Source organism: Lissotriton helveticus, chromosome 5_1, assembly GCF_964261635.1.
Source record: "Lissotriton helveticus chromosome 5_1, aLisHel1.1, whole genome shotgun sequence".
NCBI classification, from domain to species: domain Eukaryota; kingdom Metazoa; phylum Chordata; class Amphibia; order Caudata; family Salamandridae; genus Lissotriton; species Lissotriton helveticus.
Genome location: NC_136065.1, coordinates 154,747,304 through 154,759,426, shown reverse-complemented (window position 1 = coordinate 154,759,426; position 12,123 = coordinate 154,747,304). Strand labels below are relative to the sequence as shown.

General features: G+C 39.2%; 1 protein-coding gene across 2 annotated transcripts in view; it reads left to right on the top strand.

The window, feature by feature from the left end:
- The window catches only part of COL5A1 (collagen type V alpha 1 chain), a 523,191-nt gene that overhangs the window by 472,534 nt on the left and 38,534 nt on the right, over nt 1-12,123 (top strand). For both annotated transcript variants that reach the window (XM_078641937.1, XM_078641938.1), the window contains exons 43-49: nt 2,598-2,705; nt 2,988-3,041; nt 4,977-5,030; nt 5,144-5,251; nt 10,416-10,469; nt 10,566-10,673; nt 11,365-11,418. In XM_078641937.1, coding sequence (XP_078498063.1) covers nt 2,598-2,705; nt 2,988-3,041; nt 4,977-5,030; nt 5,144-5,251; nt 10,416-10,469; nt 10,566-10,673; nt 11,365-11,418 — 540 coding nt within the window. The remainder of the gene's footprint in view (nt 1-2,597; nt 2,706-2,987; nt 3,042-4,976; nt 5,031-5,143; nt 5,252-10,415; nt 10,470-10,565; nt 10,674-11,364; nt 11,419-12,123) is intronic.

Here is a 12,123-nt window from a genome sequence, read left to right as displayed (position 1 = left end):
GCACATGTCACCAAGAACTAATATCCACTTGTTACTGGCTATTCTCAGTGACACAGTGTGGATTAGCACCATGTTACCACTTCCATATCAAAGACTAGCTGTAGACTGTGTATATACCGAGTGACGTACGGGATTCATAGACTAGACATATTTTGAATAATCTCAATTCCAAATTTCCGTTCACCAGAACTATGAATAATAGTGTCTTGTCTATAAGAATAAAGAAGAAAATAGAATCTAAATTATTCTTGGTTTATCTCCTATTTTAATGGAACAAAGCCATTTGGTTTTATTGCCTTGGTTTAATTTTTTATCCTCTAGCTTGGGCCCATAGCCAGACATAATAGAAATATTATGTACATCCATGTCTCAACCACCCATTCTCTGCTGCTGCATATGAAATTTATTATGGTCTTCACCTCCTGCTCTATGTTCCTTGATAGGCTGTGGCATTGGATGAGGTAGCGCTAATCATATACAAATCATCCCAGTCATGTGCTGGCCCATGAAGCGTGCCAGTCATGCTCATCATTCATCCTCTGAGTTTTTGTTCTGTTTACTGTTTCCTTGGCTGCCTCATATGATAGACCATGGGTCCAAGATCACTTCTAGCACCATAAAGTGACATTCATGGGAATACGCCTTGCTAGGGTTTTCCTGCTGCGACTGGCTTTCTTTTGAGGAGTGATCTTCATGAACTGGGTTTTTCAAGGTGTATTGAGCCTTTGGTATTAAGAATGTAGGTCAATACATGCACAGTGCCACATAGAAAATATATTACTTTCTTTTGTCCCCCATTCCTGCTTCAACATCTCTGTCCTCCTAATCCCAACCCACCCCACTGCCCACTGCACAGAAGCAGTTTGCATGAAGCAGATCACTCAACGGAGTGACGAATAGGTCACAAAAATCAGTGTATAGTCTCAAAGCATGAACGTTTTGAGCTCTACTTGGTTGGTTTGGCGTGTCATCCACTGAGGCCAATGAAATGAGCACAGTAGGATGATTTTAAGAGCTGCTATGACTGTTGTTAGAAATAGAAAACAGTCAAGAGAAATATCTAATTATAGTAAATGTAAGATTGAAGTCATAATCAAAATATGACATTACTACACAACTATTAAACTACAGTGTTGTTCCACTATAATAAGTTACCATAGTTCAGTTGTGACATCGCAGAGCTTGCCATGTGGGCCAGCTCACAGTGTACAGGCAGGTAACTGATTCGAGTTACAAGTGCTGTTTAGAGAGTAAAAGGTATACCTAGCTTTCCTGCACATTCTTCTAATCTATTTGCCTATCTAATTAACTAATGTAAGTTTTATATTTGTGTTTCTGTACACAGTCCAAATTGATTGTATGGATTTGAAACCATAATATATGTTTCATAAGAAAGAGCATGGGACCATAGTATTTAAAAGAGGGCTAGGAATGGGAGATGACATGACTATGTTATAAGGAATAAACAGGCACATGCATCAAGGTAGAATTTTGCAAGTCCTTAATTGCGATAATTAAGGAATCGCAATTAAGGACTCGCAAAAGCCTATGCATTTAGGAATTGCTGTAAAAATAGCGATTCCTACACATTCCTTATTTGCGACTCGCAAATTGCAAGTCGCAAATAAGGAATGGCTTCCCATTCATTCCTATGGGCCAATAGGTCCTCGCAAATTGCGCATGCAATTTCAGGGTGCAAGGGTGTCAAAAGGACACCCTGTTGCACTCCTGACATTGATCTGTGCACATATATTGCACACACACATGCCCAAAGGGCATGTGTGTGCGCAACATGAAACTTTGAAAAATGCACAAAAGTACATTTTTCAATGTGTTTGCAAATTACCGTGAAGTTCAACTTCATGGTAATTTGCGTCCCCTATTAGCGAAATTGCTGATTTTTTTACTTTAATGCATTGCATTTAAGGAATCTCAATTTGCGATTCCTTAAATGCAAACGCAATTTAAGTAATCACAATTTAGAGATTACTTAAATTGCATCCCAAATGCAAAAATACCAGTCGCAAAAGGGCAGATTCTGAGAATCTGCCCGTTTGCGACCGGTTTTTCTTTTGATGCATGTGCCTATATATGCCCTCACACTTTAGCATATAGGGAAATTGCAAATTATTACCTCAGAGTCCAATGACTTTATAAACATACTATGCTTTGTACTCATTCCTACATATGGTCACAGATATATGTATTGAATTGCAATATCATTTTAATGTACATTCTCCCATATATAATGTCCATTTGCTTTGTATTTTTGGCTCTGAATCTTTCGGGTGGGTAAGAGGCCCTTGAATAGCCAGGCACTGTATACTAAAGCAATTGTATATTAGCCCTTTAAACAATTTTCATATCATATATTTCTTCTGCTAGGTCTGCCTTTTTATATTATTTTTGGGTCCTTATCATGATTGAGATATATGTGACAGGTGTCACCATGTGGTACTTGTTTCTTGAGAGACCAGACATTAAGTTCAGTACTCTCTATGTGTACTGTGTACTTGTGTTTAAAAGGTACCACCAAAGCTGTTCGAAAGTCTAGATTAAAGAATTACTAACCACATTTTCTTGTTTCTTCTTTTTAGGGAGAGAAAGGTCCACAGGGTCCTTCTGGTCGTGATGGCATCCAGGGCCCTGTGGGTCTCCCAGGACCAGCAGGACCTGTAGGCCCTCCCGGGGAAGATGGTGACAAAGTAAGGTCATCTTTTACCTGCAAAAGCAAATCTTATTCTTTACTTCTCTTGTTAAAATTAAAAAAGATTTGTAACAGTGTTCTGAACTGACAAAAATGTGCCAACTCCTGCATTAAAAAAGTGCTGTTTTGCTAGAGACATATGGCTCTACATAAAAAATAAGCTTGGTTTCATAATAGCTATCAAGGCAGTTAAACATATCTTGATGAGTTTCTCAGTTGTGCAATAAACATTACAAAATAGTTAGTAATAACTGAATGCTTTCTGTTTATTATCTTCCAGGGGGAAATTGGAGAGCCAGGCCAGAAGGGAGGCAAAGGAGACAAAGGGGAACAGGTAAGCCTTGCAATTATATAATTAAATGCTGCTATAGGCAGATGCATGGAATCATATCTTCATAACTTCTCTATATTCTTTTGGTTTGTTACCTTTGATAGTTTAATAATCAGTCTTAAATAGAACCAGTAACCTAAGCATAGAGATGTAAAAGTTTCCTATTAGTATGAGTTCTTAAACAGGTCATGACAAAGAGTCCTTAAGATCATGTGATCACCATGGTTTTGGATTTGCACTTTCCCTCAGTTAGTGAGCTTTTGATTGCTGTACTTTGTTGGTAGAAAGTGAGCCCTCACATTATCCCATCTGACCTTTACTGCAGATGCAGCCATTGAGGATCTCACCACACAGCTGATTTGTCCTTTGTCAGTTTCCATTTGCACTGCCTGCTATGCACTGGAGCCAATTCACAAATACTTTAAAAACTACTTAACGTTGTAATACAGTAATACTACATCACTTACTCATAAATGTCTTTGTGAATTGGCCACACATGTAAAATGGGAATACAATTTGAATATTAAAAAAATATTCATGTACAATTAGCACAATTAGAAACATTATGCCAGCTACGCTGTTTTACTGATAGGGAGTTGGACACTTCAGGGCCTATTCACACCTTTATTTATAAGTATATGAAGAAGCAAATGCCGCTGTTGATCAGCACATTGTCTGTTCACATCGATCCATTTGTGGCTGTCGTATCACGTGCCAGTTTCTAAATTTCTGCTTATACCTCCTGCTCGATTTCCATTTAAATTGTATGCTTTATCTGATGCTTTGTATTGGTCCATGTGTTTTTATCTATCGCACATACGTTTTGGCCTTCATCCCTCTCACCACATTCCACATTTCCTCTATGCATAAATGGTGTAATTTTATGATCACAGTATGTGTCATTCTTCTTCCTTCAGTAGCACAAGAAGGGTACAAAGTTCCCCAATGTGAGTACGAGTGTGAGACTAGCGTAGATAAAGGAACAGGTAAAAGGGCGGGGAATTTCCCTTTTCGGAACTAAAACCCTCACACACCCAGCAAGCTAGGTGTCATGCTTCATCATATGGGTTCTGCTCCTCGTCAGACTGGCGCTGCAATGTCTGACGGGCACCCGCGAAGGGGCTCTTTACCGGAGATCTTTTGTTCCTGCCATATTTTGCATGCGTGTAAGAGGGGAAAGGTAATCGCGGGTGAATGTGTAGTCGTGAAGTGAATGTGAGTTAATAAAGGTTAATCAATCCAATGGGAATTTTATTTGTGTGGTTGACTACCTTGGTTAAAAGGTGGGAGGGGAGATCTATACTGGTGTAAGGTTCACAGTGGAAAATCTACTACCCTCTGATCAGGTCAACATGTTTCTTGTATATTAAGCAATTCGTCAGGACCTAAGTGCAATGTACTACACAGTGAATCAAGAAATACAACCTTGTGTCTTGAGGTCAATGATTAAGCAGGCCGATTGGTCCTGCCCTTAATGGCGCAACCCTAAGGATTTCCCTAAGGTGCCCCCGCAGTCAGCTCCCGTGGAACCTGCACCTTTGAGTAAGGTACACAAAACGGCGCGCGGTCACAGCCGTAAAGACCTACCCCCACAGCGTCTGGTCAGGATTTGGAGCTGTATCCTAAATGGAAACCAGGTCACGTCAGCTGTGATACCCAAATCTCTATTCCTTTCATTTTTGGTTTGCATGTCCATTAAATCAAGCAAGCAGTTTTTATGCACACGCATTTTAGGGGTCCATGGGAAAATTAGTTATGTATCAAAGAATACACTTCTAGCATCCCTTTATAATGAGATGAATATGGACAATTGTTTCTAAGATGTTGTCGCTCGAGATTATTATTCATGCTTAGTACTGGTAAACATATATGCACTGCTTTAGCCTATCACTGTGCCAAGCTGATCAAAAGATCACTGATTTTGTGCCTTCTTTCTAGGGTCCTCCCGGTCCAACTGGCCCTCAAGGTCCTATTGGCCAGCCAGGTCCTTCAGTAAGTAATGTGGTTTTCTGTTTCTTCACATATCCAGACTGACCAAAAATTGAAAATTACTTGCCATTAATAGTTAATAAAATATTGAATCTTTAAAAATTATTTTCCTCCAGGGAGCTGATGGTGAACCAGGACCTAGAGGACAGCAGGGTCTCTTTGGCCAAAAAGGTGATGAAGGTCCACGTGGTTTCCCTGGTCCTCCTGGCCCAGTTGGATTGCAGGTGAGATGTAAAAGCATCACCTCACATTAATTAATTGATTAATTTAACCCAAAATATTTTTTGTTTAGTTTAAGAACTAATCTTGTATCCCTTATTCTAATGTACTTCGAAGAAAGGATTTTTTTGGTGTTGAATGAAAATGAATGAAGCAGCTTTTGATATTATCGTGTTAGCCAACTATCAATTACAATCCGGCTTTTTCAATCCTGTTGTTGGGAAATGTGGTTTTGGCCTGGTTAGTAAGATGTCAATCAAAGTTGGAGTCATTGATGCCTCTAAGGTAGACTTCAGGGCTGTTCAATATGAGCCTGCCATGGTATGCATGCCAAAGGATTTACTTATGGCTATGTATGGTTGTACATCAGCACTTTCCATGTTGACCCTATCTGAGGCATCCAGTATTATTGATAGTGCTTTGTGGTGTTACTATGTTGGGTCTTCTGGTGGTACTGGGATATAATTTTGTAATGGTTCATGTTGTTTCAGCATTGCAGAATGCAAAAGGCAGATACAGGTTTTAAAGATATTACTGCCCTCCCAAATTTGGGTTTGCAAATGTCTGTGCAGCCATATGTGTTGTTCAATGTATACAGCACCTCACTGGTTAATATACTGTTAAAACATAGTCTACTGTGCAATCAGTATTCCGATGAGATCTTGCTCAATGTATTATCCTGTGGCGGTCTAGTGACTGAAGTGGCTTTTTTGAACTGCTCACCAATGTGGTCACCTAGATAGAGACCAGTGAGCTTAAGAACAATCTGAGGAAGGCAAACCTGATGATCATGTATTCAGAGTAAAGGAATAACAAGGATTTTCAAATAAAAAAAGCAATCAATGTAATCAAAGAAAAATGAACAATAAACCAGTACAATGGAAGACACAAAAAAGGTTCTGCTTAAACTATGTAACAGACACCAATGGGCTGGCCCCAGAACGAGAACAAACTCTTCACATGATCTATTGAAGTTTCCCAAGTGCTTTACAGTTCATCATTCACCTGCTTAGTCCTTCCAAATCTCCTTTCAGGCAAGAGCTTTTAAAAAAAATAGCTTCTGTGTAGTGCACATAGAGGCTGGATCTGGTATTGTAGTGCTGACAATGTTTAACCATGTGTGACACAAAGTTAATTCTCAAAAACTCTAAAACAGGTAGTTTAGGGGAAGATCAAGTTACTACAACAGTTGAAAGCTACACAAACAATGATAAAGCTGAATGACAACAATATATGTATTGCATCATAAATATTAAAATATTAATATGGTCAGAAATGTATTATTTTCAAACGTATCCTATGGCAACTATATTATGGGATATGTCAATCAATCAATCAATCAATCAATCAATCAGTGGATTTATATAGTGCAAATAATCACACAAGAGGGTATCCAGGTGCTTGAGGGTCATGATGGTTCAGGTGGCTCAATCGAACAGTGCTCTCCGGAATTCCAGTAGATAGGTGGTTGTCCATAGCTCCAGAGGAAGGTCACTCTAGATTTTTGCTGTGAGGTAGGAAAAGGAGCATCCTCCATTGTTGCTTCAGTGTATGCCAGGGGTATGGGCGAGTCAGAGTAGGCAGAGCGTAGTTGTCTGGTAGGATTGCGGAAGTTCAGGTGGTGATTGATGTAGGCTGTGTAGGTGTGGCTCATCAGCTTGAATTGACATCTCTTTTTAATAGGGAGCCAATGGAGTTTTCTGAGGTGGGGGGTGATGTGGGTCCATCTGGGAAAGTGAAGGATGAATCTGGCAGCGGAGTTCTGTACGGTCTGGTGTCTCTGCCAAAGGTGTGTGGTGATCCCAGCATAGAGTGCTCCACCCTAGTCTAATCTGCTTTTGATCAGGGCCTGAGTGACTGTACGTCCATGATGAGGAGCCATTTGAAGACTTTTTGTAACAGGCGAAGTGTGAGAAAGCAAGCAGAAGAGACTGCTTTGTTCTAGGACTTCATCATCAGTTTGCAGTCCAGGAGTATGCCGAGGTTTCTGGTGGGGTTTGATATATATCAATTAATAAAATAATGTCTACCAATTTTATTAATTTTACTCAGACCTATTTGAAGCCAAATGTACTCAACGCTTTTGGAAGGAAATTCTGTGTGCTATATATGGTGCTTGGTTGAATTAGTGCTAATACATTATTTATAGGCTTTCCTGTTTTCTGTTTCTATTTTGGGTAAATTCTGGTGGGGTTTTTTCAGTGTTTTCAATACCTTAAAAAAACAGTGGTTATCAGTGGTTACACATTTCTGCGCCTTTAAATACAACAGAAACAGTGTTTTTTCGGTGTTTACGGAAAGTGTTGCTTTTATTATTGCTTGCTTTCTGCACTGACTGTGCATGGTATATAGTGTACGTACAGTGTATATGGGGTCCAAATAAATTTTTTCAAATCAAACTTATTGCAGTACACCATACAGTATTTCCTCAGTGAGTCTTTGTTCATGTGCGCTCGCTCTTTTCTTCCCATGTAAAACTTTTTCTGTGAAAAGGCCCTCTCAACACTGGTACTTGAGATGGGCAACTCCAAAATGGCCAGTACACAATTTGCTAACTCTGGCCCCTGACATAGCTTTCCATGCCAATACTGGTGCACTTGAAGAATGAGATTCCCTGGGCAGGTTCTGCAACATTTACGTTGAACTGGGCGCTTATGCCCTCAAGAGTTATTGAAGTGGTCAAAAATGAAGCAGCACTTTTAAAACTACAGAGAAAATTCCCCTTTATGGAAGGGATCTAGAACTTGTAAGAGTACCACAGTGAGGGTTCTTTGACATCAAATGCCATGGTTGGTGAAGGGACATTTCTATGCATCATGCAGTCCATTTATTTATTTATTTATTTTATTTTGAAAGTTTTATATAGCGCGGACAAGATCCTTGCGGATATCAGAGCGCTTTACATAGAAGGAGTACATGAGGGAGCATAGTCAGACGGGTAAATCAGATGAGCAAACAGTACATCGTCAGACAAATAAATCAGAAGGAGCAAACAGTACAATCAAATAAATCATGCATAGGGTGCAATATGAGCTAGCGATCGGTGCATTAAAAACAAGTAGAAGTATAATACTGCAATAAAAGGCATACATTCGCTAGTTGATAGTCTAAAGAGGCCATTTCTTAGGGTGCTATATGAGCTAACGATCGGTGCATTATAAACAAGTAGAAGTATAATACTGCAATAAAAGGCAGACACTCGTTAATTAATAATAGTCTAAAAAGGCCATTTCTTAGGATGCTATATGAGCTAACTATCGGTGCATTAAAAGCAATTGGAGGTATGATACTGCAAAAATGGCAGACATTCGCTAATTAATATTAGCCTAATGAGGCTTTCTTAGGGTGTGTTCAAGTAGTGAGAAAGACTAGTCCAGGATGGCCGGCACAGAGAGAGAGAGAGAGAGAGACCAGTCTAAGATGGCAGCCATAATGTAGGGATTACAGAGTTTGGTTTCCCTTTCTACTCTGGGAATGTCGAGTTAGTCCATCTTCTCATACATTGTAAAATAAAAGTTCCTAATAATAATAATAATAATAGGGGCATTTATAAAGCGCTGAGTTACGCACACTGGCGTGTACCCGCGCTGAAAAGTGGGAGAGGCGGCAAACAGGGAAGAACAGCTGCCAGGCAGGCATTTATCTAACATAGAGGTGGGTTTTTAATTTCGCTCGAAACCTCATTTCTTCAGGTTCCAGGCGCAAATCCGCTGGGAGTTTGTTCCAGTAGTTTGCCGCTAAATACCTAAAGGATCCTGAATTGCTCTTCAACATTGCTTTGCTTACCAAGTGGCAGGCACTCTAAAATGGAACATGTTGCAGTTCCAAAGTCACTAAAAGTGTCGCCTAGCCTACTCTCAAGGAGTTGTTTCACATATACACCAATGATGCTGAACACTTGCCAGACAAGGGTGTTTTCAGACTCTAGTTTTTTTTATTATGTCCACTGCAGCAGTTATGTTTTCCTGTAAAAATCTAAGAATGCAGTACAGTGTGCTTTTTTTCACACCACTTTCAATATGAGCCTCACATTTCTTGCCTTTGGCATCATGACTCAGCAAACATTTTGTAAAGGATTGTCACATGGATAATATAGCATTCACAGCCCCTTGGACTGAGAACCATCAGCTAAGTGACACAATTGGGATCACTCCTTCTTTGATGCCACACAAAGCACAAAATGAGAAATATTTGCGTTTTAGTTCCCACGCACAACGAAACAGTGCACCAGAATGGACCAAAAGGTTAATGGAATTCTTCATTAACTCTGAAGATTATAAAGATGTTTTCAGCATACCATCTAACAAGTGGCAAGGATCTCTTACAGGGAAGCACTTCAGCTCCGGTAGCGATTTTATCAGGTCATCACGCAACTTTTTCATATACGTAGCTGAATCACTGCAAATACAAACAAAATCACTCCGATCTTTGTTGAACTTGGAAAGATCCTTATAGCAGCAGCATTCCAAGTGACACTGCGTTCCATGTTTTCCAAAAGTCTGGTGTCATGTTTTCACCACTATCCCATATGCTTGGTGATAGCACTCTTTCCACATATACGTGTCACTATACCTTGCATTGAATGTTTAAAGCCTGAGGTGTTGGCAATTCACCTACTATCAATACTGACTTACTAGAAACTGGGGGCTCATGAATCAAGGGTTTTACCCATTTTCTGTGGGTAAATGTGATGGCACATATTGGGAAAGATTCTTATGAAACCAGCCATTTTACCTATCAGTGAAAGACTCAAAAACAGCCAAAATCTCCTTATTCTCTACAGTTTATAAAATAATTGCACAAGACCTAAAACATGCTTCTTTAGACCAAAGACCACAAAACTAAAAATAGAAAAAGAAAGAAGAAATAATATTTTAGTGACATCCCTAAACAACAAACTCAAGCAGAATAATGTTAGCCCAGTCTTTCTTGCTGCTAGCTTGTATAACAAAGTTATAATGTATTGGCCACTTCAGGAAGGAAATAAATGACTCTTTCACTCTTCTTTTCCTTTCTTTGAATGGCATTTATTTTGTGGTTGTGAGGTGTTTTTTCATAGTTTATATCTTTACATTGTGAGGGCTATTTCCCTTTTGGTGGGGTTTTATCAGTTATTATAGGTTTAAACCTAAAACCGGAAAGCCTAATTATTTATTTTTTCGCTAACAGGGTTTGCCTGGGCCACCTGGTGAGAAAGGAGAAACAGGCGACGTTGGTCAGATGGTAAGCATATTCAAGCATCTTGAAAAGGCCTATCAAAGACAATTGTCTGATAAATAGCAAAACATCAATACTTTTGAATTTATCATCCAATTTTAGGGTCCACCTGGCCCTCCTGGTCCAAGAGGGCCATCTGGTGCACCAGGGGCTGATGGTCCACAAGGTCCTCCAGGTGGTATCGGAAATCCAGGTTCTGTGGGAGAAAAGGTAAGCCTTGTTAAGAGAAAGCAATTTACATATGTGTAATTTCCAATGGGGTCAGTCCATAATTTACAGTATAAAAATGTGGGGCCTGATTTACAAAGATAACTTGCACTTTTGAGTAAGTATACTACTTTTTTGCCTATTCACAAAATATTTATTTTGTCCTCGGTATTCATTATCATGATATGGTTGGTGTTGATATTCAACACTGCAGTCACGTAAGACAGATTTAACACTGTCTTTTGAGACTTAAAACATTCCTAGGGATTCTTCATTCCAGGACAAATCCTGTATAAATCGTAATGTTTCACCAGATTTAAGAAAATCCTGTAGTTAAAATTCTCCTGCCACAATCATCCCACAGTTTTTAATGCTCAAAAACTTAAGAAAAAAGTGAATTCTTTAATCTTTACATTGTGCAGGATACATCCACTTTCTACAATATGCAGTATACCTGTGTCGAAAAATAACAAGTGCGGTTAATGGGAATACCACTAATACCTATGTCTTGTTTCAGGATTAAAAATAGAGAGGAGGATATCTTCTCCTACATGTAATTTTCAGAATAATAAGTCAGTTATACTCTGGACATGTTTTGTTGTAAAACAGCCTGTCCATTCTCTATGAGTTGTCAATGCTGATGATGCTACAGCTTAAAGTTTGAATTACCTATGCATTCTTCCTTTTTCTATAGGGTGATCCTGGTGAATCTGGAGAGCCTGGGCTTCCAGGAGAAGGTGGACCACTGGTGAGTGTGACTACCAATAAGATACAGCCACACATTCACTTTCTCTTTTCATCATAGCTGTTTTATTTTAGCAGCCTAAAGCCTGTGATCGGGATTTACTCTTCCTGTTGCATGAACCAGCCTATATAATCTGTGTGACCTGGGACATGTGACTTTAGACTTCTTCCTTCCTACAATTTATAAACCCAAATCCCAGCCAATAAAATAGGGTTTATGAAGAGTACTTGTTATATAAAACACTTTAGCGTTTATTCTGAGTCCCTCACTAAACAGGTGGGATACTGAAGTTACCACAGTTTGTGAGTATGCGGGTGTGGTATTTTGTGGGTTCTACATTATAGAATCATGCCAATTAGAAAAACTCTAAATGGTGATTAACGAGCTAACTGTGCTTTCTTTCACCAGTTCTGAGTTAACGTTTCACAGGCAAACAAAGAGGGGTTATATATGTGCTGCAAAAATTGCAATTCTAAATTGGTACACATTTTTGCCCCATTCTTGATGTGCACAAGGATTGTAATGAATTTGTTTGAGCCTTAAATGTGTGCACCGAATATCCTTATCATTTGTCCTGACAGTTAAATGCTGATGCAGAACACATTTGCAAAGAGCTCATTTTGACTGAGCTGTAAAGCTCAATGCTATCCACACTCTAATTATCAAAGTATGAAAATTAAGCTGCTTAAGCCATTTCATTACACGAGA